This window comes from Aquarana catesbeiana, linkage group LG03 (assembly GCF_042186555.1).
Source record: "Aquarana catesbeiana isolate 2022-GZ linkage group LG03, ASM4218655v1, whole genome shotgun sequence".
Lineage (NCBI taxonomy): Eukaryota > Metazoa > Chordata > Amphibia > Anura > Ranidae > Aquarana > Aquarana catesbeiana.
In genome coordinates, this window is record NC_133326.1 from 380,715,723 (window position 1) to 380,742,882 (window position 27,160).

At 46.0% G+C, this 27,160-nt stretch overlaps 1 protein-coding gene across 1 annotated transcript in view; it reads left to right on the forward strand.

Moving 5' to 3' along the window:
• The window catches only part of LOC141134568 (uncharacterized), a 163,141-nt gene extending 140,367 nt beyond the window's left edge, over positions 1-22,774 (forward strand). Inside the window, exon 2 of the mRNA XM_073624054.1 lies at positions 20,797-22,774. Within this exon, the coding sequence (XP_073480155.1) occupies positions 21,044-22,270 (1,227 nt within the window). The 5' untranslated portion in view covers positions 20,797-21,043 and the 3' untranslated portion in view covers positions 22,271-22,774. The remainder of the gene's footprint in view (positions 1-20,796) is intronic.
• The last annotated feature ends 4,386 nt before the right edge of the window (positions 22,775-27,160 follow it).

Sequence of the window (27,160 nt, forward strand, 5' to 3'; positions counted from 1 at the left end):
TATTAACGAAGCAAATAGGTCTATCTGCACCACCCATGACAATTTCTGTTTTTGAGTAAAGTATAAATATGTGCAGGGTCTGCTTCTAATTACAATGAGATTGTGCCAGTTTTTACTTTAAAAAAAACTGCTGCAGATCCCCACCAGATCAGATCTGGCAAACAATAGACAAGCTCATATGCCTCTCTGCCCATACAGTGAACACACTACAGGGCCTGCAAATAGGCAGGGAAAGCTACTGACCCTGCCTACATGCCTTGATGTTAACCGTGGTTAACAGCTTTCCTCTTCCCTCTCAGCTGAGCTTGGGATTGACTGCCTGTATAGTGCTGATCCAGAAGGAAGGGAGGAGGCTACAAGGGAGAGCAATGCAGGGAGTTGTCTTCACAGCTATATATATAAAAATTATATCTGCATTTGGTTGGTAAATAATCAGCAGCTGAACACTATAACCCAAATATTGGGCACAAAGGATAAATGCAAAATATAAAGTGCAGCGCTAAATTAGACTGTGAATATTGAATTCACAGTCTACCAGCATGTGATGAATAAAGTGCTAACGTGCAATAATGCAATGTCACTATAACCAATATTCAATATTAATAATTAAATTAATATAGCATATATTATACAATGAAGTGCAACCATGCAATAAACAAATATGCAATATTGAAAACCAATGTGAACAAATAAATAAAAAATTTAAATAAAAGTTCATATGTAGCTGATATACAAATGGAGGAGATCCAATGAGGGAAGAAAAGTTCTTTGTAAATTAATATTTAGTAGAGGAGATCCCATAAGAGGTGGACAGCGTTGATCAGAGGCTTGGCAGCATGTTACCCATCACCATAATGAATTAAAAGGCTTACCAGAAAGCCAGATTCAATGGAGGAGTAGCCAGACGTCTCTCATCAAAAGCCTTTAGGTGCACCGGGCGGTAATCAGCGACCAGGGAATCAGACAATCTCAGCAACAGGGTGTGTAAAATATATGAAGAGACAAGAGACTCAGAATAGTGTGATTTTGGGGGTTATTTACGAAAGGCAAATCCACTTTGCACTACAAGTGCAAGGTACACTTGAAATTGCATTGGAAGTGCACTTGGAAGTGCAGTTGCTGTAAATCTGAGGGGTAGATCTGAAATGAGGGGAAGCTCTGCTGATTTTATCATCCAATCATGTGCAAGTTAAAATGCTGTTTTTTATTTTCCTTGCATGTCCCCCTCGGATCTACAGTGACTGAACTTCCAAGTGCACTTTCAGTGCAATTTCAAGTGCTCTTTGCATTGTAGTTTGTACTTGTAGTGCAAAGTGGATCTGCCTTTCTTAAATAACCCCCAGAGTCTCTTAAGTGGTTTATTGCTGCAGTGCTGCATACATAAGTTTTCAAACTGGAGATACAGCTCCAGTGCAAACAAGCCTCCATTGGTGGATACTCCTTCATTGAATCTTTGAATTCAAACAAGCGCTTTGTGACCCCCCTGAGTAAGGGTGGGCTCTGGCTTTCTGATAAGCCTTTTAATTAATTATGGTGATGGGTAACACGCTGCCAAGCCTCTGATCAACGCTGTCCACCTCTTATGAGATCTCCTCCACTGAATATTAATTTACAAAGAACTTTTTTTCCCTCATTGGATCTCCTCTATTTGTTTATCAGCTACATATGAACTTTTATTTTTATTTTTTTTATTTATTTGTTCACATTGCTTTTCAATATTGCACATTTTGCACATTTGTTTATTGCACGGTTGCACTTTATAGTATGATATATGCTATATTAATTGAATTATTAATATTGAATATTGGTTATAGTGACTATTGTATCACTGCATGTTTGCACTGTGTTCACAGCTGCCCAGCTGGTCATATGGATACAAGGTGATTGGAAGCAAACAGCTTTCCTACTCTATCTGTAGAAAAAGAACAGATCGCTCCTGCTTAACAAAGGGTCTTTCGCCCATTGTGTTAATTAAAGGAAACATCTGCTCCATTTTTTCAGTTTAGAAGAATGGATATTTACGGATACCTTCAAATGTGTAACTCTGAATTCACTTGTGGAATGGTCAGAGTGTGTTCAGAAAAAGGTGATGTCAGAGCAAATCATCGGGCACAAAATACTGACCCCCAGAGAAAAATCACCTCCAAACCAGCTGAGGTCTCCAAAATGGGGAATATTGATCTTGCTATTGTATTATCTTTTCTAAAATCTAGTTACCTGTAAATAATGAATGAATTGATATCATTTTTAAATCATCAAAATGTGCTGCTTTGTATTAAAAGTTTTTACTATGAGGTAAAAAGGAAAAATTGTGCTTACATAGCATATGCTTTGCAAAAAAAAAAAAAAAAAAAAAAAAAAACTATAGCCAACATTACATTTGTTTTATTTGTTTTGTTTTTTTTTATAACACATTTTATTATTATTATAAAGAGAAAACATGTACAGAAATCTCAAACATTTTTCGTACATAAACAGATGTTGAAACAGCAAGACTGTGGTACAAATGCAAGAGCTGATACTTCAACATAAACCTATACATGTCGTTTCAGGGTCTCTTAGTGTCTTGGTACTTGTGGAGTGGTCTAATTTGCTTTATTGCACCCTGTCCTATTAGTAAGACCTGTGATCTATTTTAGTATCATTCTAGTTCTCCAGTTATCTGTTGGAGGATTAGGATTATTAGGGGAGGGTGAGTATGTTTCACGTAAGTTTGGATAGAAGGGGTTATGTGTGTCTATGGAGAGTAGTGTGAAGTTTCTCCAATTCACTGGTGAGCTTATTTGAGTTTAGATGGAGGATACGTGAAGATAGGTGTAGTCACTAAGAGACTCTATATGTGATTAAGCTAAAGTTTTCCATTATTATGTGGGGGGGGGGGTATAGGAGTATGAGGGATTGGGGTCGAGATATTGTATGGAGGGGGTTAGGGACAAGAGGGAGAAGGGGGTAGGGAAGGAGGGAGGGGGAGAGGGAGGAGGCAGAGGGAAGGGGAGAGAAAGAGAGGAAAAAAAAAAGGAGGGGAGGGAAGACGGGGGTGGGATTAATCATAATCGTTCTCTGACCCTCCTTCTCAGGTTCTTTTCTCTTTTCTTATTTGGTTCCCTTTTTTTTCTTTCCTTTGTACAGTTTGGACTTCTGTTCCTAGATTCAGTGTCTCTTGGGACTAAACAAGGTCAGGGGGTCGAGGGATAATCATGAGTGTGTGCTGAAATTTGTGTGTTATTTTTATCCCCCTGTCTCAGTCTCCATTTCCAATATTTGTCCTTCTCTCCCACCGCCAACTTTCTTTTGTGTATGGGTTCAGGTTAATTTTGTCCAGATAATCACCATTATCTTATGGTAGGGGTTCAAAGACTCTGGAAAAAGCTGGGGTAGTCTGGAAGTGTATCCAGCAGGCCCATTTTTTACAGAATTTCGAAGGTGTGTCTCATGAGATGTGAATTAACTCTTCCATCTCAGCGGTTTTGCATATTCTGTGAAACTATTCTTTGATTGTGGGTACTTGGGGGAACCCCAGTGTATAGGGATACATTGCTTTGCTGCATTGATCATATGCATTGCCAGGGATTTGTGGTATGTGCTGTGTGATCGGGGTGAATGATGAAGAAGAAATTGAGCCGCGGATAGGTCTAGTTCGTAGGAAGTTACTTGAGAGGTGATTCGACATACTTCTTTCCAAAACGTTTGTAGTGGGGTGCAGGCTCACCAGATATGTAATAGAGTTCCTTTTTCATTGTGGCATCTCCAACATGTATCTGAGTTGGAAGGGTAAAATCTGTTTAGAAGGGCTGGCCTGCGGTACCACCTAGATTGGATCTTATATCCATTTTCTTGTGTGCTAACATTTAGTGAGCCTTTGTGGATGTTTAAGAAGATTTGTTCCCATTGGTCATCTGAGAGTGAGAGGGATAAGTCTTCTTCCCAGCGTTTGCAAGTATTGCAAGTACTGGGTCGCATATCTTCGAAAAGAAGGCTATGTGTGTAGGCTATAAGGTGTCGTTGGGGGGAGTTTTGGGTGCAAAGCCTTTCAAAAGATGTTAATTGTCGTGAACATTGTGAGTCTTTGTCTAACAATTTAAGATAGTGTGTAATCATTAGGTAAGTCCAGGGAGGAATGGGTGGTTTGTCCATTTGGTCTGCAATGTTTGAAGTAGAAAGAAGTTTCCCTGCATTAAAGAATTGGAGTGCTCGGATTTGGTCCTGCGACCAGTTATCTACCAGGAAGTGGTGGGACATTCCCGGAGGGAAATCTGGGTTCAGCTTAATTGGAGTTAGTGGTCCCGGAATGGAGGATATTTCTGTTTGGGTGCACAATTTTCTGAAGCAGCGCAAAGTTGGCTCGATAAGTGGGTGTTGTCGGATAGTCATCGGGATGTGTGCTGGGTTCATCCATGGAAGGGAAGCCAGGGGAAGGGTGGTGAATGATGCTTCTAAAGGGACCCAATCTTTGTATGGGGAGTGGACATTCCAATCAACTATTCTGGTGAGGTGTATGGCCTTGAGATAGTTGTGGATGTCAGGTAGACCGATCCCCCCTAATCGTTTTGGTCAAGTGAGATGTCGGACGCTAATCCTATGCCTCCGATCTCCCCACAGAAATCTGGAGCATGTGCTTTTATGTGTCTTGAAAAAACGCTGGTGAGACATGGATCAGGATAGCTTGTAGTATATATAGCAGTCTTGGTAGAGCATTCATCGTTAAGATTGCCGCTCTACCAAACCACGAGAATATAGGTTTGTTCCATTTTCCGAGGTCAGTAGTAAGTTTATTTAGAAGAGGCAAATGATTTTTTGTGTATAGGCCGGACAGGTTGGAAGGGATTTGTATGCCTAAATATGTAATAGAGTCACTCTTCCAGCGGAATGGGAAGTTGTCTTTACATTGAGCTCTCATTTCTTGAGGGAGGGATATGTTGAGGGCATATGATTTGGAGAAATTAATCTTTAGGTTGGACAATGATTAAAAGCGTCGGAATTTGGATAAAAGGACAGGTATGGTGGTCAGGGGTTCTGTGAGAAACAATAATTTGTCGTCTGCAAAAGCGGCATATTTGTATTCCTTATTAGAAGTTCGAATACCCGTGATGTCCTGGTTGAGTCTTATTGTCTGTAAGAAGGGTTCTAATGTAAGAATAAAAAGGATCGGGGAAAAAGGACTTCCCTGCCTCGTACCATTGCGGATGGGGAAGGCGTCTGACAGAGTGTTATTGACCCTTACCTTGGCCGTTGTGTTGGAGTACAGTGATAGGATAAATTTTAACATGCGGGGTCCCAGTCCTATGGCCTGTAACACTGCCTCCATATAGTCCCATGCCACTCTTTCAAACGCCTTCTCCACGTCTAATGACAGGATAAAGCCTTTCTGTTTGGTTTATGTTATCAGGTAATGTAAATTAATGGCCTTTATAGTGTTGTCCCTGGCTTCACGTCCAGGAACAAAACCTACTTGATCGGAAGTTATGAGAGAGGGGAGAAGAGGGAGGAGTCTATTTGCTAATATCTTGGAGAATATCTTGAAATCAACATTTAATAGAGAGATTGGTCTGTAGCTTCCTGTGTTGGTGGGGTCCTTACTTTCTTTAGGGATAACTGTTATATGGGCCTCTAGTAATCCATGTGTGAGTGACTTCGAGGGGGAGAGTGAGTTGAAAGCTTTGAGAAAGGGGGATTGAAGTGTCTCTGCGAACAGTTTGTAATATGCTGCGGTTAGTCCGTCTGGGCCTGGGCTTTTACCAGGTTTTAGTTGCTTTACAGCTTGTAGCCATTCTGTAGAGGAGATCGGGGATTCAAGTGTTTCGATTGTGTCTGTTGGAATTTTCCTTGTGGAAAAATTGTTAAGGAATGCGTGGATTTCTTTTTGTCTATGTTGAGAAGAGGGGGTGGTATGGTTGGTACTATTGAGATTATATAGAGATGAATAGTATTTTTCAAATTTGTGTGCGATATCTGTGTTCTTCTCGTGTGTTTTACCCGTCGGGGAGTGTATTTGGTGTATTGTCTGCTTAGCTCTTTTCGAGCGGAGAGAGCCCGGGCCAACAGATGGCCTGATTTGTTCCCATGTTCGTAGAAGAGTTTCCGGGTGAGAAAAAATTTTTTAGATTGCGGCCTAGTTCTTCTTGTATACAAGTGCAAATTTCAGTAAGTTTTGTGTGAGTTTCCTGGGCTAAAGTACGCTTATGTGTCGCCTCTAGAGTTTTAAGTCTTGTGAACAGATCTGTAAGTTTAGCAGATTTCTCTTTTTTGATAGCTACCGCTAGGGAGATAAGTTTGCCCCTTACTACACACTTGTGCACCTCCCATTGTGTCAGCTGGGAGACATCAGGAGTGTTATTTTCAGAGAAGTATTGGGTTAGGCATGTACAAATTTCGGTTTCTCTAGTTTGGTCTGTCAGGATGGTCGAGTCTAGTCTCCAAATGCTTGTGTGCGCTATTTTATCTGGGAAGGAAAATGTGGCAGAGATGGGGTGATGATCGGAAAATGTCATTGGTTCTATTGTTGCCTTGGACAAGTTTTGTAGATCTTGTTGTGTGACAAAGAGATAATCGAGGCGTGAATATCTTTTATGTTGTATAGAGAAGAAGGTAAAGTCCTTTTCTTTAGGATAGAGCGTACACCAAGTATCATGGAGTAGTAAGTCTTGGAGACTTTTCCTGATTTGTTTAATGGCTCTAAAAGGTAGGTGGGAGGTGCCTAATGAGGTGTCTAACAAGGGGTCTAGTGGGACATTCAGATCGCCCCCCAGAATCAACGTCCTCTCTTGAAAGGTGGCTAGTCGATTTGCTATATCTCGAATAAAGGGGACGTGGGAGGAGTTGGGGCTGTAAATATTCGCTAACGTTATTCGTTTGTTGTTGAATACCCCTTTGAGAAAAAGGAACCTGCCCTGGTCATCTTTGAGAGTGTTGGATACTTGGAAAGGCGTGTTTTTGGAAAGAAGTATGGAGACCCCCTTAAATTTTGTAGTAGGGAAGGTAACGTGGAAACTATGGGGGAAGGAGTGGTTAGCTAGTTTGGGAATAGATTTCGTACAGAAATGGGTTTCCTGCAGAAAAACGATATCTGCCTTCAAGGATCGCATTTTGGATAGAACTTGGACCTTTTTTCAGGGGTGTTTAAGCCTTTCGTGTTCAGAGAGATGAGCTTCAGTGTGGAATTGGTGAAATGTGTTTTTGGTGGGGTCATGGTAATGGTAGAGGGGAGTTGAATTATGTTAAAAATACCCCGAGAAGGAGGAGTCAGAAAAGGAGAGGGGAGAAAATAAATAAATAAATAAAAAGAGGGGGGAAAGGGAGGGAGAGAGTAGAAAGATACGAAGTGGCTGATTGGGTGGTCAGGCGGGATTAGGTGAAAAGGGAGGGTGAAAGGTCAGGAAGGATCTGAAAGGGGAGGTGTGAGTATTCAGGAGTAAGTACCGGCTATGGAGTTGATCCTGTCAGCCCTCTAAGCAGGGGGATGGGGATCCGGTAAGGTCAACGGTGACTACCAGAGTCTGTTGTGTGGGGGTGGTAGACAAAGTATCACAAGAGGCGTGTGCTCTGTGTCCCTATGAGGTCAAAGGGAGTGTGTGTTCGGTATATCATAATTATTGTCTGATGTTTGGGGGTGGAAGGGAAAGTCCCCTTTCTTCTTCAGGATCTATTCTATAGTGTTAGGGAGTAGTGTTGGTTTAGAATAGAGATGGGCTTATGGCACCAACCGGGGATCAGTGTGTAGATTGCTAACAACATACTAACCTCTAGACAAAGGACATGTCTCTGGGTTAACGGTGGTAATGTGAAAGAAGCGTGTTGAGGAGGTGTAGTCTATTTTGTTATTAAGGTGATAGTTCAACGTTGTGTGGGGAGTTATTAGGTTTGTGTGGTAGCGCGTGAATATCATGGGTAATCAGGTTTTGCGTATCAGCCTCAGACATATAATACTAAGTAACTCAAGTTGCAACCTTTACATGACACTTAATGCAAGGAAAACCATGTAAATTCAACAAACGTGATAACTAATGAAACAATATCTGCTGTTAACATTTTTGAGTCCTCCAGGTCTGAGAGGGAGGCGTCCAGTCTCAGCACTGTCAATTTAGGTTTTGTGGGTTACTCATCTTTGTCCCAGTGGGGGAAAGGTCGAGTGCATAGCGGAATTGCTATTTTGTTAAATTACTTATGTATTTCCATATACTCACCTATTGTGTGTGTTGTGAGGTGTGTATACTCCTTACCTGGACACCTCCCTCTCGGATTACCAGAGGCTGGATACGAGTTGGCGTACCTTTGATAGAACCCCTCAGTCAGTAATTAACTAGAAAGCAAAGATGCCTGTTATCAAAGCAACCAATATTAATGCAACTTTGCTCGGGTCGCAGTCAGGGAGAGCCAGAAGTGGTGGAGAAGGTTCAAGGTGTAGTAGGTAGGGAGGAATGATAGTAGAAGCACAGTAGACAGATAAAGAGGGAGGCTTAGCAGAAATACAGAGAGAGAGGCATAATAAAGAGGGAGATGAAGGTTAGAATATCCTTATCTTCTTTTTCTCAAGCAATAGTTACTTGATTGGCAGTCTGTTGTAAGGTAAAATAGTGAAGGGAGGTGTTCAGTTTCCCTGGACCTTTCATGTGTACAGTTTGTTGCATAGACTTTAAGTATTGAGTCTGAGCATGTGGAGGGGGGTTTTGGAGAGGGGGAGATTATTCTCCAGTGTGGCTGATAAGGGGTCAGCGCAATGAAAGTCCTGGGGAGTTTCAAATGTATGATAGTCCAGGAATGGTTGTCTCCAGTAAGGTTGTTAAGTTTCTGGGGTCATAGTTTGCGAGGTAGGAGCATAAGCATATGTGCGATGAGATGAAGTAAGTCTCAGTCCTCCTTTAGGTTGCTCTGCCCATTACTTAGGTGGAGAGAAGTGAAGCCACGTTGCCACGCTATGAGCGTAAGTTCATCGGTCTGACATGTACCGGACATCTCTGTGGGTAGAAATCTGGAAAGTGAGTAATGTTATCTGGCTTTTTATCAGTGAAGTTTGCTAAGTATGTAAGATAAGACCCGATGACCAGGTTTCTGAACAGGGTCTTTGCAGATTGCACTCGTATGTTATTGAAGGGGGAAGCATAATGAAAGTTCTTTTTATCGTTTCATATTGACAGGCGGTGGGATAAGTAGTGCGTCACTTCTGTACTATCCGAAGCAAGGTTTAGCTGGGTTTTGGAGATTTTTGTTTGGTACTTGAGGTTCTGGCTTGGGTAGATATAGCATGGCATATAGTTAGTAAATGTTACCTGATCAATTGATCCGTGCCCTTCGGTGTGCCGGGGAAGCCGTGGGACTGCCATTCCTTGGGACTTCTGAGGCATTCTGAGATGTGTGGTGTGGAGGAGGATGTTGTGCATGGCGGCGGCGACTTCTTATGCTGAAATTGCCGCTTCGTCCACTCCGTCCATGGATGTAGCTCTGTTGAGCGAGGATAGCTTGAATTCACTATACCAGTCCGGCAAGTCTGCGAGGGGTATATCCAGGGTAGAGCAGAAGTGGTCCAAATCCTCAGGGACTCTAAGGTTCGCTGTGCGCCCCTGGTGCGATACTGACAGGCAGAAGGGGAACTTCCAGTGGTACAAGATGGATCTCTCCCACAGGGTGTCGAGCAGGGGCCTCAGTTCCCTTCTGCGCTGCAAAGTGATGTTTGAAAGGTCTTGGAAGATCTTGATGTTAGCTCCCCTGAAGGACTATTGATTTCTACCTCTGGCTTTGTGGAGGATTTCCTCCTTGAGCGAGAAATCCATGAGGCAGCAAACCGAGTCCCTAGGAGGGTCTGTGTCTCTCCCCCTCGGGCGGAGCTCTCTGTGTATGCGCTCAAAGACAATCGGTGTGTCCGGGAGCCTTTCCAGGAGATCGTTAAAGATATTAGTGACAGCTTGTGAGAGTTAATTTCCCTCAGATGCATGGCGTGTGATTCGGTCAGTTGTTGTACATGGCAGAGGGAAACATAGTGTCGGGCCTGCGTTATTTCGACCTCCTCCGCTCTCCGGGCTATGGCTTGTATATCTGCTCTTAAATCAGAGATGGCAGCAGACAGAGTGCTTTTAATGTCAGAAGCGACACTTCGGAGATCATCCAGGTTCAGCGGGGGAGTCTGTTCCTCTGATCCTGCTCTGACGCGCTGCAGGCTTCTGCTATGGGAGCGAAACTCCCGTGAAGAAGCAGATTGCGAGGCTTGCGTCCCGCTTCTGGGCCTTGTCCGAAATATATCGGGGATTTGACGGCTAAGCTGTGTGTCCTGCTCCCAAGGGGAGTGGGACCTTATTGCTGACACACTCCTGGGAGATCTCTCCATTTTTCAGCAGTGGAAGATCCAAATGGTTGCCGAATGCTGATAATGCTGGACCTCGAGGACGGGAGCTCTAGAGTTACGCGTCCATCTTGGTACGATGCTGAGCCACGCCCCCCCAACATTACATTTGTGTGTCAAAGCCCATTTTATTTAAACAGTTTGCATAATGCTGTGCGTCACAACATGCTCCAACCCAAATGCATGCATTCTGCTGCAGTGCAGTAAGGTGAGAATGGGCCATTGAGGCTGGATTCAAAAATTTCCATTGTAGTGATGTGCCTGTTACCACAATGTATGTTATATGCAGTTGCACATTGCAGTGCCATTCAATTTGAATGCCACCCCAACACAGCTCCAACACACATGTGTTGCAGTACAATACAATGGACGATAATACACTACCCCATGCTGGGGTATATTGCCAAAAATGTTGCATGTTTGCGTTTTATTTTTTGTTCGAATTGGCTGCCTTAACGCAACGCACATTAGCATGTGAAAAAACATGCGTTAATTCAATAAACTGCAACCAACCTCACCAGAAAAATGTAATCCCAGCCTGATCTATTACCTTCTTTCTTGTTCATATTTTTGTTCATTTTTTTTTTAGTTGTTGTTAGGTAGTATTAACATTTAGTTTATTATGGCTAATGCATGTATTGGTATTTATACTTGTCAATACAGTAGATTTTAGATGCATTAGCCCATTGCCTATCCTGTGTTTTTGTGGTTTGTAGATATTATGGTGTGTTCATCCATCCTTCACTTTCCCTTCTCCCTCTTTCCCTTCTTCCCTTCTTCCCTTTCGCCCTTCCCCTCCATCCCCCTCCTGCTCCCTTTCCTTCCCCCTATATTTTCCTCCCGTGCTTCCCCCTTTCTTCTCCTTGTTCATATGTGTATTTATTTTTTCTATCTTTTCCCTAAATTCATTTAAAGTACCTGTTAAAAAGACAAAGATAGTTATTTAAAACTAAGTAACTAACTTATTTTGCATCATTTAATTTATTTAACTCACTGTGTTTCCTTTCCCTTCTTAAGCCCTCTTCTTTATCTGGGTGAGACTGACTTAGTCTTAGTCCCACAGAGCCACATGATTGCCTGGCAGTCCATGTGACTAGGGTTATATAAAAAAGCATCTGGCGATGTGGCCATTGCATCTGTAAGTCGCCGCTTTGTGATTCCAGGTGCTGGATTCTTCAGGCTCTGCTAGTGCTCCAGGTGGCTGGCCCAGCCCAAAACACCACAGGATGCACATAGAGCACTGCAGGTCACATTTGGCCGGCAAGCCATATGTTGGGCACCAGGCGTGTAAGGAATGCTTAAAACCCCATATTAGGTTTACTTTTTCTTTACTTTCTGTCATGTAGACATAACGGGAAGTGAAAATAAATATTTCTAAAGTGAGCAAATTCGCTATTAGATTGTTTTCATCACAGCTAGAGCCCCCAGTGAAAGATTACTATTCTGATGCCATCCCATAATTTAGGATTTTTAGTTCCCATGGCATCAGCATGACAGGGATTCTGGCCCCTCACCACTCTATCAAAAACCAAATTAAGTGATCCTCTTGCTCACTCAGGTATCCACATCTCTGGCGGCAGCCCAACAATCTTTGCAATTACTTAATAGAGTGTCTTAGTACAATGTGAACACATCAAAATCTTACATATTGCATGTCGCTGTGGATTCCACTACTAGACAGAAATTACAAACCACTTTTCCATTGCTTGAAAAGGTGTAGGTATTTCATATTTGGGCACCACTCTTACTAAAACACAAAACCTTCTCTTTGTAGCAAATTATCTACCACTTGTGGACAAGCTTAAAATTTCTTACATATATCTAGGTATGAACTGTCTTGGTTGGCTTGACTGACTGCATTTAAGATGCAAGTTCTTCCACAATTACTTTATATCTCTAGAACAGTTCCCATCCCAGTAGCTAAGACATACTTTACATCTTTACACTCACTCTTGAACAGCTTCTTATGGCAGGGTAGAAAAGGACGCTGAATTTGGTAAGTTAGTCAAACATGGGTCTGCAGGTGGTCTAGGCCAGTGTTTCTCAACTCCAGTCCTCAAGGTGCCCTAACAGGTCATGTTTTCAGGATTTCCCTCAGTTGAAATGGCTGTGGTAATTACTAAGGCAGTGAAACTGATCAAATCACCTGTGCAAAATAATGGTAAGCCTGAAAACATGACCTGTTGGGGCGCCTTGAGGACTGGAGTTGAGAAACACTGGTCTAGGCCATACAGACCTACAGGACTGTTACTTTGCTGCTCTCTTAGCACTTATGCCGCGTACACACAACGGGACTTTCTGGCATACTTGGTCCGACGTTCTTCCCGCCGGACTGTCCGGTGGGCTACCGCCGGACTTTCTGAAAGGACGGACTTGCCTACACACGACCGGACTTTCCGGCAGGCTAGGTCCGCCCGTCTTTCCGACGGACTTTCGCCGGAGTTACGGCGGACTTTCAGAATGAACGGACTTGCCCACACGTGGACAAGTCCGTTCATTTTGAACGTGACTCTGGTACGACGGGACTAGAAAAGGAAGTCAATCTCGCCGCTTTTATCGGCGAGATTGACACCTTGCAAGCCCCGTCGTGGGGCATACCAGGCCCTTAGGTCTGGCATGGATTTTAAGGGGAACCCCCTACGCCGAAAAATCAGCGTGGGGTCCCCCCCAAAATCCATACCAGACCCCGATCCGAGCACGCAGCCTGGCCGGTCAGGAAAGAGGTTGGGGATGTTAGCGAAATTTGGTTGTACGCAAAGCACACAGCCAAATCTCCTGTTTCTAATCATAATAACAATTTCGTCTAATGATATAATACCATCTCACCTTTTGATCATATGTCTCTCCTCTGGTGTAGCTCATCCTCTGGTGTGTGCCTCATGCTTACAAATAGAATCACAACACATCCTTCTTACATTCCCATCTCAGCAAGACTGGCCTTTACAGCTCTGTCTGCCTCCTTTATTCAAAAGACCACAAAAGCAATCACAAACAGGAAGCCCTGGCCCCAACAGCCAATCGTTTCCTTCACAGGGTGTGACCTCACAGGATGTAAGTGACCATATAAGGATTTAACAACAGAATACAAAACAACCAATGAACAATGACTACAGGACATGATACAATATACTAAATGACGATGACTAAAGTTCCTTGTGCATGGGAGATTATCTGCAGGTATACGTCATGGCACCCCAAACATGTTGATCAGGCATACCAGGGGTGACAAGAGCAAAACACCTCTAAACCGATAATGTCTTTGCAGAGTGAACGCATTCCCACCAGACGATCGTTCTGTGCATTGCACAGGGGCCCTTTGCTGGCGGACATGTCCTCTCTCCGCAAACACTTCTCTCCAAACACCAGGAAGTTTTCCATTACCTAACAGGTCTCAGCCAGCGTTGGACTGCTCCAGTCAGCTCTTTAGAGTGGGCTCTGGTTGATCAGACACACTGGGAGACTTATGACAACACATTAATATAAAATTTTCCACAACACTTTCCTGTTACGTCCAGAATAAAGTTGAAAATACATGAGACTGGGCATGTTTTAAGACAGGAAAGGGGGGTGTCCAGGGCTTATAAAAAAGACATGTACCACAGTATTTTCCTTAGAAATGATGATGGCTGCATGAACATGTAATTCATTTCTCTTGCATATGCAATAAATATTACCTTGATGCCTGAGGACGGTCTGAGACAGTGAATTATTTCCCTAACAATTTGGTCTTTCGAGCCGGGAGTCCAATTTCCCCGAGACGCACTGGCCAACAGTGACCGATGACCGTACGGCAAAACTGTAAGTCCTCCATCTCAAATTAGATGTTAAAAAGAGGCCGGTCTGCTGAACTAGTGTCTCCCGGGCAGCGACTTAACGGATCAGCACAAGAGACCGCTCTCGGGACAAGGTAAAATTTTTATTTTTATTTTATTATTAACCTTTTGTGTTAGACTTGATTAGGAATTTGATGAATAAGGGATTTGAATATATACATACAATATAGAGATTGATTGAATGTTTATCTGTTTCTGTCCTATCTGCTTACTCTTGTTGAGGGGAAATAAGTGGTCACGTATTCCCCGTATAGATCCGTCTGTGGCCATCCTGAATGGGCAGACCCAGTGACTAGCCCGCGTTTTGGGAAGACGCGCTCAGGGCGACCTGGCGGCAGTCGAGCACTGCGGGTGTTCTCTCTTGTGTGTTCTTGTTTGTTTCTTCTGGTTAATAGTCATTTGATATAGGGGTATGGTCCCATACTAATATCCGGGTGCAGATAAAGGAAATTTGTCGATTGGATCTTAGATCCAGACAGCCTTGTAAACTGCAGAAAATCCCTTGGGGACACATAAATACTCCTAGATCAAAACTTAAAGAACCCCCTGTTGATACAAGGGTGTGGCCTGATAGCTTTCTAGGCATATAAATACCCTTGGATCAAAAATACTTCCAGATAAAGAACCCCCCCCCCCCGTTGATACAAGGGTGTGGCCTGATAGATTTCCAGGTAACAAACAGAGGACATTTGGCGGACCGCAGTGTTCATGCCAGCCTCATATGTTGTATTAATGAGCAGGCACATAAATACCCTTGGATCAATGACTGAAATATTAAATGTTTTAATAGGATGAAAGAACAGTCGGGAGAATTCAGTCTCCTCGTAATTCTGTAAATGCTCTCTACAAGTTAGTGAAGTATTAAGTAATGATAAAAGAACAGTCGGGAGAATTCAGTCTCCTCGTAATTCTGTAATTCTCTAAGACACCAGTGTTTTAGCAATACACAAGATCAGTAATCTAGAAGTGATATATCACGACTAGAAAGTCTGTGAGTGACTGCAAGTGATAAGATACTGTGTGCGTGTGTTCTGTCATTGTGAGAAGACATTAACAACAAAAAAAGAGAGCTCCGTGTGCACGATAAACAAAATGGGTATGATCCATGGAAAATCTGTTGGTATGAATGAGGATGCTAAGTATATGTGTAGTCTAGACAAAGAGAATGTGAAATTTCTTAAAATGTGGAAAACAAAGTATGATTTTGATGCATCTTTAAATAAGGATTGTTGTGTAAAACTGTGTAGAAAGCTTAAAAATGATGCCGGCACGAAAATAAGGAAACAGAAGAAATTAGGTCTTCCACAGGCAAAGAAATGGCTTGAGGAGGCTAACCGTAGGTTAAATTCAGAAAACCATAAAAAGACTATGTTTTTGGACAAAGAGGAGGACAATAATATGACCATCCTCCGAAGTTTAGTCCAGCAAGTATTGACTGAACAAAACGTAACAAACCAAATGCACCCGACAGCCCCCGCACATACTTTGGAGACCTCTCCAACCTCACTGACAGTTGCTGCTCCCCCTCCGACTTCAACACCCGCTCCCAATTCCCTATATCCTATTGCAGACCTGCAGTCCCCACCACCATATGGGACAGAGGCATGCAATAAGTCACCCCCATTGACCTCCCGACTATCGACGAATAACCCTTTTACCATGCAACCTGACTCTCCACTGTTTGTTGTTCCTCCATGGTCACCTGGGTCACCCGCAGATGCAACCGATTCTCCTATGGCTGTAGCTAAACCCCCTCTCAAGATGACCCTTGCTGTCCAGAGGAGTCCACAAGGGACGCCCCTTACAGCAACGGTTACAAAATTTCTTGGGGACCTGGTGAACAAATTGATAACCCCCACAGCAGGGGAACAAACAGAATGTGGAGAGGAAGAATTTCCACTAATTGAAGTTCCCAACCCTAGGGCAGGACAAAATGTAGGAGGTATAGTAGTCCCCAACACTATGATGGTCTATCGTCCCTGGACCCCTGAGGATGTTAAAAAAGCTACTGAAGGGATACCACATCCCAAGGTCAACATAGCTCAATTCAGAGATGGTATCATGGGAATGATTGCTAGCTATCATCTCAATGGGAGGGAAATAGAGCAGGTCATCAGACAGATCCTGGGTCCCGACTGGCATCATGTAGTGGGAGATTGGAGTGGATTAAACAATCAGGGAGTTGTGTTGCCTCATGATGATGCAGCACTGGAAAACAGGAGAAATGCTCTTATAGCAAGGATAGAGAATAGATGGATACGTCGAGCTGACTGGTCCATGATAAATCAGTGTGTGCAGGGAGAAGAGGAAACAGTGGACAATTTCATTGTTAGGATGAGGGAGATTTTCAATAATCACTCTGGAATAGAAGTCCCAGTAAATCAAGTAAACGATAGCCCATATGAACAACAGTTAAAGAATGCAATCTTGAAGGGGCTGCTTCCCCCCTATATCAAGTTTTGTTACCAAACACATGATCAACCATAGGATCTGCAGACTTCAGGAGCTGATTGAGTATGCGAGGCATGCTGAGCGGCACTTCCAATCAAAAAAGAGAGTAAAGAAAGGGAAAGTGCTTATGGTAGATGAAGGTAATGATGTGTATGTCATTGAGAAGGAGAACAGAAAGATGGGAAACACTCGAACAAGGCCCCGCATTCAAGATTATGAGGGGAAAAAGAAGAGAGGGGAGTGTTTCCTGTGTGGTAAAAGAGGTCACTTGGCAAAAGAATGTAGGTCAAACAGAGAGGAAGAAGCATGACTAGATGTTGGTATGTCTGCAGAGAGAGATACAGAAGAAAATGATGAGAAAGAATCTGAAATTCTGGATGTATGCGCTGTTGAAACTTGTTTGCATGCTGAAGTCAAACCACAAATAACCTTGGTTGTGAAGGGTAGATGGGTAACATTTCTTTGTGACACTGGGGCTTGTAGGACCCTAATACACCCACTGGATATGCCCCCAGGGGTAAAGAAAAAAGGTGTAGTATATGTGAAATCTGCAAATGGGTTGATGCACCAGGAGGCCGTGTCCGAAGGCCTTACTGTGGAAGATCCACAGACAGGTAAAAAGGCTCAGTGTAAAATTGTAATTTCAACTAAATGTCCTGTTAATTTGTTGGGTAGAGATATGTTGCACGCTCTTGATATTTCTGTCGTACCAGTGGAGGGAGGTCTCAAAGCCCATCGGCTGTGTGAAAAACAAATCACAGCCGTGGATAATGAGCCCCGATACTGGTACAGCCTGGATTTGCAAACTGAGGGCTTAAATATACCCAAAACCCTGACAGAAATAATTGAAGAAGAGCCTGAGAGGAAAAGGTATAAGGTCCAGACAAACCTCTATTGCACCATGTATTACAAAAAGACCTCTGGGCCCGATAAGTTCTATGAGAAACAGTTAATGAGTCTCACTAACACTGAAGTTCTCTTAAAATACTTGTACTGTGATAAGGAAGGAAATAGCGTGGCTACTTGTCTCCTACCACAGCCTATTCTGCAAATATACAGGCAGGATACTTGTACCTCATGTTGCGGTCACCCGGAACCCCAAGGTATCATGGCATGAGCTAGGAGAACTTATCACGGAAAGGGTTCAATTGACAGATGAGGAACTAAAATCTAGAGGGATTTGGAGGTACAAATTGACGTGGTTTGTTAAGTGTATACCCAGAACTCACATGATTAAAATTTGTGACAAAAGACAGTGACTGACACTTTTGACCCAAGAGGAAGAGGATGCCCTAAAAGACGTCCCCGATATCTTGTGGTCAAGAGGAAAGACGGACGTGGGCCTAATTAAAACAGCCAGTGAAGTCCAAATAACCCCTAAGAGTACAATGAGGCCTCACCAAAAACAATATCCACTGAGGAAAGACGCTGAAGAGGGTGTAGATCCCTTGGTAAAGGAATTATTAGCAAAAGGTGTCATCATTGAATGCCCAGATTCACCATGCAATACGCCCTTGTTCCCAGTTAGGAAGCAGAAGGGAGGGGAAGATGGGTGGAGACTCGTGCAGGATTTACAGGCAGTCAGTAGGGCCATATTACCGAGGGCCCCGGTGGTCCCAGACCCGCATGTCCTCCTGAACGACCTCCACCCAGAGAATAAGGTATTTTCTGTCATTGATATCAGTAACGCTTTCTTTTCCATTCCCTTACACAAAGATAGTCAGTTCTGGTTTGCATTTACGTACAAAAAAAAAAAAATACACATACACCAGGTTACCCCAGGGATATTGTGAAAGTCCAACTATATTCTCACAAGAAATGTCTAATAATTTGTCTCGGTTTGTACCTCCCAGTGGGAGCCAAATTCTCTTGTATGTGGATGACATTCTGGTAGCGGCTCCTACAGAGCAACAATGTAAAATTGACACCTTGGCTCTGATGCATTTCCTCGCAGATCAAGGTCACAAGGTCAGCAAAGACAAATTGCAACTGTGGAAAGAAAAGGTGAAATACCTGGGTTATATTTTATCTCAAGAAGGTAGACATTTGGATGAGATCCGAAAAGAGGCCATCCTTCAAGCCCCCAAACCATGTACCAAAAAAGAAATGATGTCATTTCTTGGCATGGCAAATTTCTGTAGAGCATGGATAGCAAATTATGCTACGGAGGTGGCGCCTCTTTCTGATCTCATCTATGGTTCACTAATGGCTGCAAAAGATTCCATTCAGTGGAATGTGCAAGCAGAGGATGCATTTCCGAAGATAAAGCACCTCATTGTAGGTTCCGCTGTACTTAGCCTTCCGAATTACAGTAAAACCTTTTTTCAGACTGTAGATTGTAAGGAAGGGTACATGACTTCTGTTCTTACACAAGTTTATGGGGACAAGCACAAACCAATTGCATTCTATTCCACTAAATTAGATCCAGTAGCCCGGAGTTTGCCCCACTGTGTACAAGCTGTAGTAGCAGCCTCATTGGCCATACAGTCCTCTGCACTGATAGTACTGTTCCACCCCCTGGTACTTAAAGTCCCACATGCCATTTCAGTAATCTTACTGCAAGACAAAATCTCCTATTTATCTCCTGCCAGGCATCTATCATGTATGACTACTCTTTTGGGACAGCCTCACATTACAATCGAGAGGTGTACCACATTGAACCCAGCCACACTGTTACCAACACCTAGTGATGGGGATCCACATGATTGTATAGCACAAATTGATGAACGGGTACTCCCTAGGAAGGATCTCACTGATATTCCCTTTCCCGATGCTGACATTACCTTTTTTGTTGATGGGTCTTGTAAAAAGGACGATAAAGGGGTAAATCAAACGGCATACGCTGTAGTAACACATGACCAGGTCATTGAAGCCAGACCCCTTCCCAGTTCATACTCTGCACAACAAGCTGAAATTATTGCCCTATCCAGGGCCTGTAGTCTAGGGGAAGGGAAGAAAATAAATATTTATACAGACAGCCAATACGCTTTTTCTACTATACACATATTTGCCCAGCAATGGAAAAATAGGGGTATGATTACATCCACAGGTAAACCAATCTCACATAGAGATCTTATCCTTGCACTTCTAGAAAATGTACAAAAACCAACACAAGTGGCTATTTGTAAATGTACAGCACACAGAAAGGGAACAGATCCAATTACTCTAGGGAATGCACTAGCAGACAAGACCGCAAGGGAAGCTGCTACAGGACAGCAAAAAACACACATATACTATACAGGTCCCCAAGAAAATGATGAGGTACAGAAAGCTATTGATAAAACATGGTTATCAGAAATGCAGAAAACATCACCGGCAGGTGAAAAACAAAAGTGGTTATCTAAAGGGGCAACGCTGGTCAATGGTATATACACAAGTACAGAAGGTAAACCCATCTTACCTACATCACTTTTTAGATATGCTGCATTATTGAGTCATGGGCAAGCCCATATCTCAAAAGGAGGGATGGTGCAGGTGATCAACAAGGTGTTCACAACATATGGGTTTACGAACTATTCTAGAAATTTTTGCCTCACATGTCCGCTTTGTAACAGATACCATGCTCAAGGTGCTCTAAGACCCTTAAGGGGCCATTTCCCACTACCCCCTTATCCATTTCATACGATATGCATGGATTTTATTGAATTGAACAAATGTGAGAATAAAAAGTTCTGTCTGATTATTGTTGACATGTTTACGAAATGGGTGGAAGCTTTTCCTATGACACACCCAGATGGGCAGTCAGTGGCCAAAGTACTAATCAAAGAGGTGATTCCACGTCAAGGAATCCCCTCTGTGATTTACAGTGACAACGGCTCCCATTTTGTAAACCGAACGATACAACAAATTGGTAAATGGTACAATATTGACCTAAAGAACCACAGTGTTTACCACCCACAATCTGCGGGCACAGTGGAGAGACACAATGGTACCTTAAAGAGTAAACTAAGAAAATTGATAGAGGAAACTGGGTTCAGTGTTTGCCAATGGCATTGTTGAGTACAAGAATTACCCCTACTGCTAAAGGACTAACACCGTATGAAATGCTGTAGGGTAAACCTTACTATATTCCACAACTTAGAGCATTTACTCGAGATGACGAGGAAATGGACTATGAACTGGCAAATTATATGAGGAAGTTGCTAACAACTAAAGAACTCCTATGCCCAAATTCTCTTACAGGTCAAGAGACTAAATCAGAGCAGGAAGATCTTGTACAACCTGGAGATTGGGTCTGGATAAAAATAATAAAGAGAAAGACTTGGTCTGACCCCAGGTGGGAAGGACCCTATCAAGTATTGTTGTCTACCCCTACTGCAGTAAAAATCGTGGAACGGATACCTTGGATACATCTCACCCACTGAAAGAAGGCACACTATTTGAGTAAAAAACTGATTAAGAATTAACTACCACACAACAGAGGAAGAACATGGTGCAATATGGACTCATAGGGGTGGAGGGAAGACCCAGAGAGAGACTTTTGTTTGAGCCAGGGTATTTTACCAAGACATGGAGGGGGAGAATACTTTTTGCCATATTGATAATAGTGGGCATAGTTGTGGGAATTTATGTGCTTCTTGACCTTATCCCGATGTTGAGCATAATGGGTCAAAGGGGGGAAAGACAGATGACGAAGGGACCAGACGGTGCCACCATAACTGTTACACAGGGTAAGACCACCACCATACGATTTGATCTCAGTCAGGTCATAGACATTGGGCATCAAAGGTATGTCTTTGATGGCAAATATCTATGCTCTACTCCAGAATGTAGTACATGGGCTGATGTATGGTGGTCATCCGATGATGACGGATGGCTTGCTAGTTCTGCCGTGATCCCTGAACAGAGGAAGGATCAGGTAGAACGTATATCAATATATAGCCGCAGAGGGTGGACTGGGAGCTGCCAGTACCGTACTATACGTGGGAAGTTTAATCCCATTTCAATAACAATAAAAAACCCACAGGTATCAGATGCTGGAGTTTATGGACTAGGAGTATATAGGGCAAGTCAGGGTGATCTACTAGGGAGAATTACTATTAAGGTTGTAACCCCTGGTCAGATCACCCCAGCCCCAAAACCAACACAGTTTAAACTTAATCCCTCTTTGGTCAAAAAAGATTTTACCTATAAAGAACAATTAAGTATAGAAACAGGATTTGGAGACAAAAATGAGTGGATAGAGTGGGTCAGATACACAACCCAATCTAAAGGGTTAGGTGATTGTATTTCTTGTGCAAATCCAAGACCACAATTAGCCACCGTTCCTCTCCCTGAAGAGGAAACTGACTTGACTTGTATAATAAGAATGTTTTCAGAAAATATTACTGGGTCGGAATGTGCAAATGAGAAAAAGAGCTACCCAAAGACTAAAATGCAAAGTATACCCCCATCAGTACAAGCATTACCAGGAAATTTTACTTGTTTTTCTAACAATGACAGTAATGGTACAAATGTTGGCACCCTATCCACGGAATACTGTGCAACTACAATCCGTACTACAGACATTAAGTATGAACTAAAATGGTTTCAGGAACAGAAACGGCAATTGGCTGATGTTTGGTGGCTGTGTGGAGATAAGAGACTAAGGCCCAGACTGCCACCCAGATGGGGGGTAGTTGTGCCCTTACCCGATTGCTGCTTCCCTTTTATATAGTTCCTATAAGTGATAAATCAATGAAACTACCAGGTAAATACTTTTTTAAACAAATTAAGCGAGAAACACCACAAGGCTCATTTGACAACCGAGTGTATATAGACGAAATAGGTGTTCCACGAGGAGTTCCAGATGAATTTAAAGCGCAGAATCAAATAACAGCAGGACTCACCTCACTCTTCATATGGGTCCAGCCCAACAAGAACGTTGACTGGATAAACTACATCTACTACAACCAGCAGAGGTTTGTGAATTACACCAGAGATGCTATCAAAGGCATTGCAGCACAATTGGACGCCACCTCTTTGACAGCGTGGCAGAACCGTATAGCGTTGGATATGTTGCTGGCAGAAAGGGGCGGGGTATGCAAAATGTTCGGCACCTTCTGCTGCACTTTTATTCCAAACAATACGGCACCTGATGGAAGTATCACCAAAGCCTTACAAGGCCTACAAATGCTATCCGAAGAATTAGCTGAGAACTCTGGTGTAGTGAACCCCCTGACAGGACTTTTCGAAAAATGGTTTGGTAAATGGGGTGATCTTGCTAAAAGTTTGCTTATCTCTATTGTCATGGCAGCCGCAGTTCTTACATTGTGTGGATGTTGCTGCATTCCCTGTATTAGGGGAATTCTTCAAAGACTGATTGACACATCTTTAACAAAAACTATGCTCCTCCAGAGCGACACGGACGTATACTCGGAACCTGATGATGAATTTACAACTCTCGCTAAGGACTCATCTGTCTAAATGATAATACCTGGTAAAATAAAATAACCTGGATATTTGAAGTATTGACATTATGAGTACAAAAGGGGGGAGATGTTAGAGAAATTATACTTTAAATGTCAGTTATGAAAGACGCCATTTTGTTTATCATGGCCTAGAAATAAACTATAGATAATATGGAGTCAGCAATATATATATACTCAGCAATATAATATGCTTAGATGTGCAGTTTTGCATATATCCTGTATTTTTGTGTTGACTTGGGGAGTTTTCAAGTCAGTATCCTGTAACCATTGTTAGATGAAGATAACAGTCTGTAACAGACACTTCCACCTTTCCTGTTACGTCCAGAATAAAGTTGAAAATACATGAGACTGGGCATGTTTTAAGACAGGAAAGGGGGGTGTCCAGGGCTTATAAAAAAGACATGTACCACAGTATTTTCCTTAGAAATGATGATGGCTGCATGAACATGTAATTCATTTCTCTTGCATATGCAATAAATATTACCTTGATGCCCGAGGACGGTCTGAGACGGTGAATTATTTCCCTAACAGCCTCCCTTACATCAGGAGTACCCAGCGGACCCCCCTTACATCAGGAGTCCCCAGCGGACCCCCCTCACATCAGGCATCCCCAGCGGACCCCCCCTTACATCAGTAGTCCCCAGCGGAGCCCCCTCCCCACATCAGGAGTCCCCAGCGGAGCCCCCTCCTCACATCAGGAGTCCCCAGCAGACCCCCCTCACATCTGGAGTCCCCAGCGGAGCCCCCCTCACACCAGGAGTCCCCAGCGGAGCCCCCCTCACACCAGGAGTCCCCAGCGGACCCCCCCTCACACCAGGAGTCCCCAGCGGACCCCCCTCACACCAGGAGTCCCCAGCGCACCCCCCCTCACACCAGGAGTCCCCAGCGGACCCCCCTTACATCAGGAGTCCCCAGCGGAGCCCCCCTCACACCAGGAGTCCCCAGCGGACTCCCTCTCACATCAGGAGTCCCCAGCGGAGCCCCCTCCTCACATCAGGAGTCCCCAGCGGAGCCCCCTCCTCACATCAGGAGTCCCCAGCAGAGCCCCCCTCACACCAGGAGTGCCCAGCGGAGCCCCCTCTCACACCAGGAGTCGCCAGTGGAGCCCCCTCTCACACCAGGAGTCCCCAGCGGAGCCCCTCTCACACCAGGAATCCCCAGCGGACCCCCCTCACATCAGGAGTCCCCAGTGGACCCCCCACATCAGGAGTCCCCAGCGGACCCCCTTCCCACCAAGAGTCCCCAGAGGACCCCCTCTCACACCAGGAGTCCCCAGCAGACCCCCCGCTCACACCAGGAGTCCCCAGCGGACCCCCCCTCACACCAGGAGTCCCCAGCAGACCCCACTCACATCAGGAGTCCCCAGCGGAGCCCCCCTTTACATCAGGAGTCCCCAGCGGAGCCCCCTCTCACACCAGGAGACCCCAGCGGACCCCCCCTCACATCAGGAGTCCCCAGTGGACCCCCCCACATCAGGAGTCCCCAGCGGACCCCCCTCCCGCCAAGAGTCCCCAGAGGACCCCCTCTCACACCAGGAGTCCCCAGCGGACCCCCCCTCACACCAGGAGTCCCCAGCGGACCCCCCCTCACACCAGGAGTCCCCAGCAGACCCCGCTCACATCAGGAGTCCCCAGCGGAGCCCCCCTTTACATCAGGAGTCCCCAGTGGACCCCCCCTCACACCAGGAGTCCCCAGCGGAACCCCCCTTACATCAGGAGTCCCCAGCGGACCCCCCCTTACATCAGGAGTCCCCAGCGGACCCCCCTCACATCAGGAGTCCCCAGCGGAGCCCCCTCCTCAATTTAGGAGTCCCCAGCAGAGCCCCCCTCACATCAGGAGTCCCCAGCGGAGCTCCCCTCACACCAGGAGTCCCCAGCGGACCCCCTCACACCAGGAGTCCCCAGTGGACCCCCCTCACATCAGGATTCCCCAGCGGACCCCCCCTTACATCAGGAGTCCCCAGCGGCCCCCCGTTACTTCAGGAGTCCCCAGCGGAGCCCACCTCACATCAGTAGTCCCCAGCGGAGACCCCTTCTCACATCAGCAATCCCTGGTGGAGCCCCCTCCTCACATCAGGAGTCCCCAGCGGTGCCCCCCTCACACCAGGAGTCCCCTGTGGACCCCCCTCACACCAGGAGTCCCCAGTGGACCCCCCCTCACACCAGGAGTCCCCAGCGGACCCCCCCTCACATCAGGAGTCCCCAGCGGAGCCCCCTTTACATCAGGAGTCCCCAGTGGACCCCCCCTCACACCAGGAGTCCCCAGCGGACGCCCCCTTACATCAGGAGTCTCCAGCGGAGCCCCCCCACACCAGGAGTCCCCAGCGGACCCCCCTTCACATCAAGAGTCCCCGGCGGACCCCCCTTACATCAGGAGTCCCCAGCGGACCCCCCCTCACATCAGGAGTCCCCAGCGGACCCCCCTTACATTAGGAGTTCCCAGCGGAGCCCCCCCTCACATCAGGAGTTCCCAGTGGACCCCCGCTTACATCAGGAATCCCCAGCGGAGCTCCCTCCTCACATCAGGATTCCCCAGCGGAGCCCCCTCCTCACATCAGGAGTCCCCAGTGGAACCCTCCCTCAAATCAGGAATCCCCAGCAGAGCCCCCTCACACCAGGAGTCCCCAGCAGACCCCCCTCACATCAGGAGTCCCCAGCTGACCCCCCCTTACATCAGGAGTCCCCAGCGGACCCCTTCAAATCAGGAGTCCCCAGCAGACCCCCCCTCCCACCAGTAGTCCCCAGCGGACCCCCCTCACATCAGGAGTCCCCAGCGGACCCCCCCTTACATCAGGAGTTCCCAGAGGACCCCTCCTCACATTAGAAGTCCCCAGCGGACCCCCCCTTACATCAGGAGTCCCCAGCGGAGCCCCCCCTCACATCAGGAGTCCCCAGCGGACCCCCCTTACTTCAGGAGTCCCCAGTGGAGCCCCCTCCTCACATCAGGAGTCAACAGCAGAGACCCCTCCTCACATCAGGAGTCCCCAGCGGAGCCCCCCTCACATCATGAGTCCCCAGCGGGGCCCCCTCTCACACCAGGAGTCCCCAGCGGACCCCCCTCACATCAGGAGTCCCCAGCGGACCCCCCCTCACATCAGGAGTCCCCAGCGGAGCCCCCCTCACATCAGGAGTCCCCAGCGGACCTCCCCTTACATCAGGATTCCCCAGCGGAGCCCCCTCCTCACATCAGGAGTCCCCAGTGGAGCCCTCCCTCAAACCAGGAATCCCCAGCTGAGCCCCCTCACACCAGGAGTCCCCAGCGGACCAACCTTAACATCAGGAGACCCCAGCAGACCCCCCTTACATCAGGAGTCCCCAGCAGACCCCCCTCACATCAGGAGTCCCCAGCGGACCCCCCCTTACATCAGGAGACCCCAGCAGAGCCTCCCTCACATCAGGAGTCCCCAGCGGACCCCCCTTACATCAGGAGTCCCCAGTGGGCCCCCCTTACATCAGGAGTCCCCAGCGGAGCCCCCTCTCACACCAGGAGTCCCCAGCGGAGCCCCCTCTCACACCAGGAGTCCCCAGTGGACCCCCTCTCACATCAGGAGACCCCAGCGGACCCCCCCTCACATCAGGAGTCCCCAGTGGAGCCCCTCTTCACATCAGGAGTCCCCAGCGGACCCCTCTTACATCAGGAGACCCCAGCGGAGCCTCCCTCACATCAGGAGTCCCCAGCGGACCCCCCTTACATCAGGAGTCCCCAGCGGGCCCCCCCTCACATCAGGAGACCCCAGCGGACCCCCCCTCACACCAGAAGTCCCCAGCGGACCCCCTTACATCAGGAGTCCCCAGTGGACCCCCCTCACATCAGGAGTCCACAGCGGACCCCCCTTTACATCAGGAGTCCCCAGCAGAGCCCCCCTCACATCAGGAGTCCCCAGCGGAGCCCCCTCCTCACATCAGGAGTCCCCAGCGGAGCCCCCTCCTCACATCAGGAGAGCCCAGCGGAGCCCCCCTCACACCAGGTGTGCCCAGCGGAGCCCACTCTCACACCAGGAGTCGCCAGCGGAGCCCCCTCTCACACCAGGAGTCCCCAGCGGAGCCCCCTCTCACAGCAGGAGTCCCCAGCGGACCCCCCTCACATCAGGAGTCCCCAGTGGACCCCCCCACATCAGGAGTCCCCAGCGGACCCCC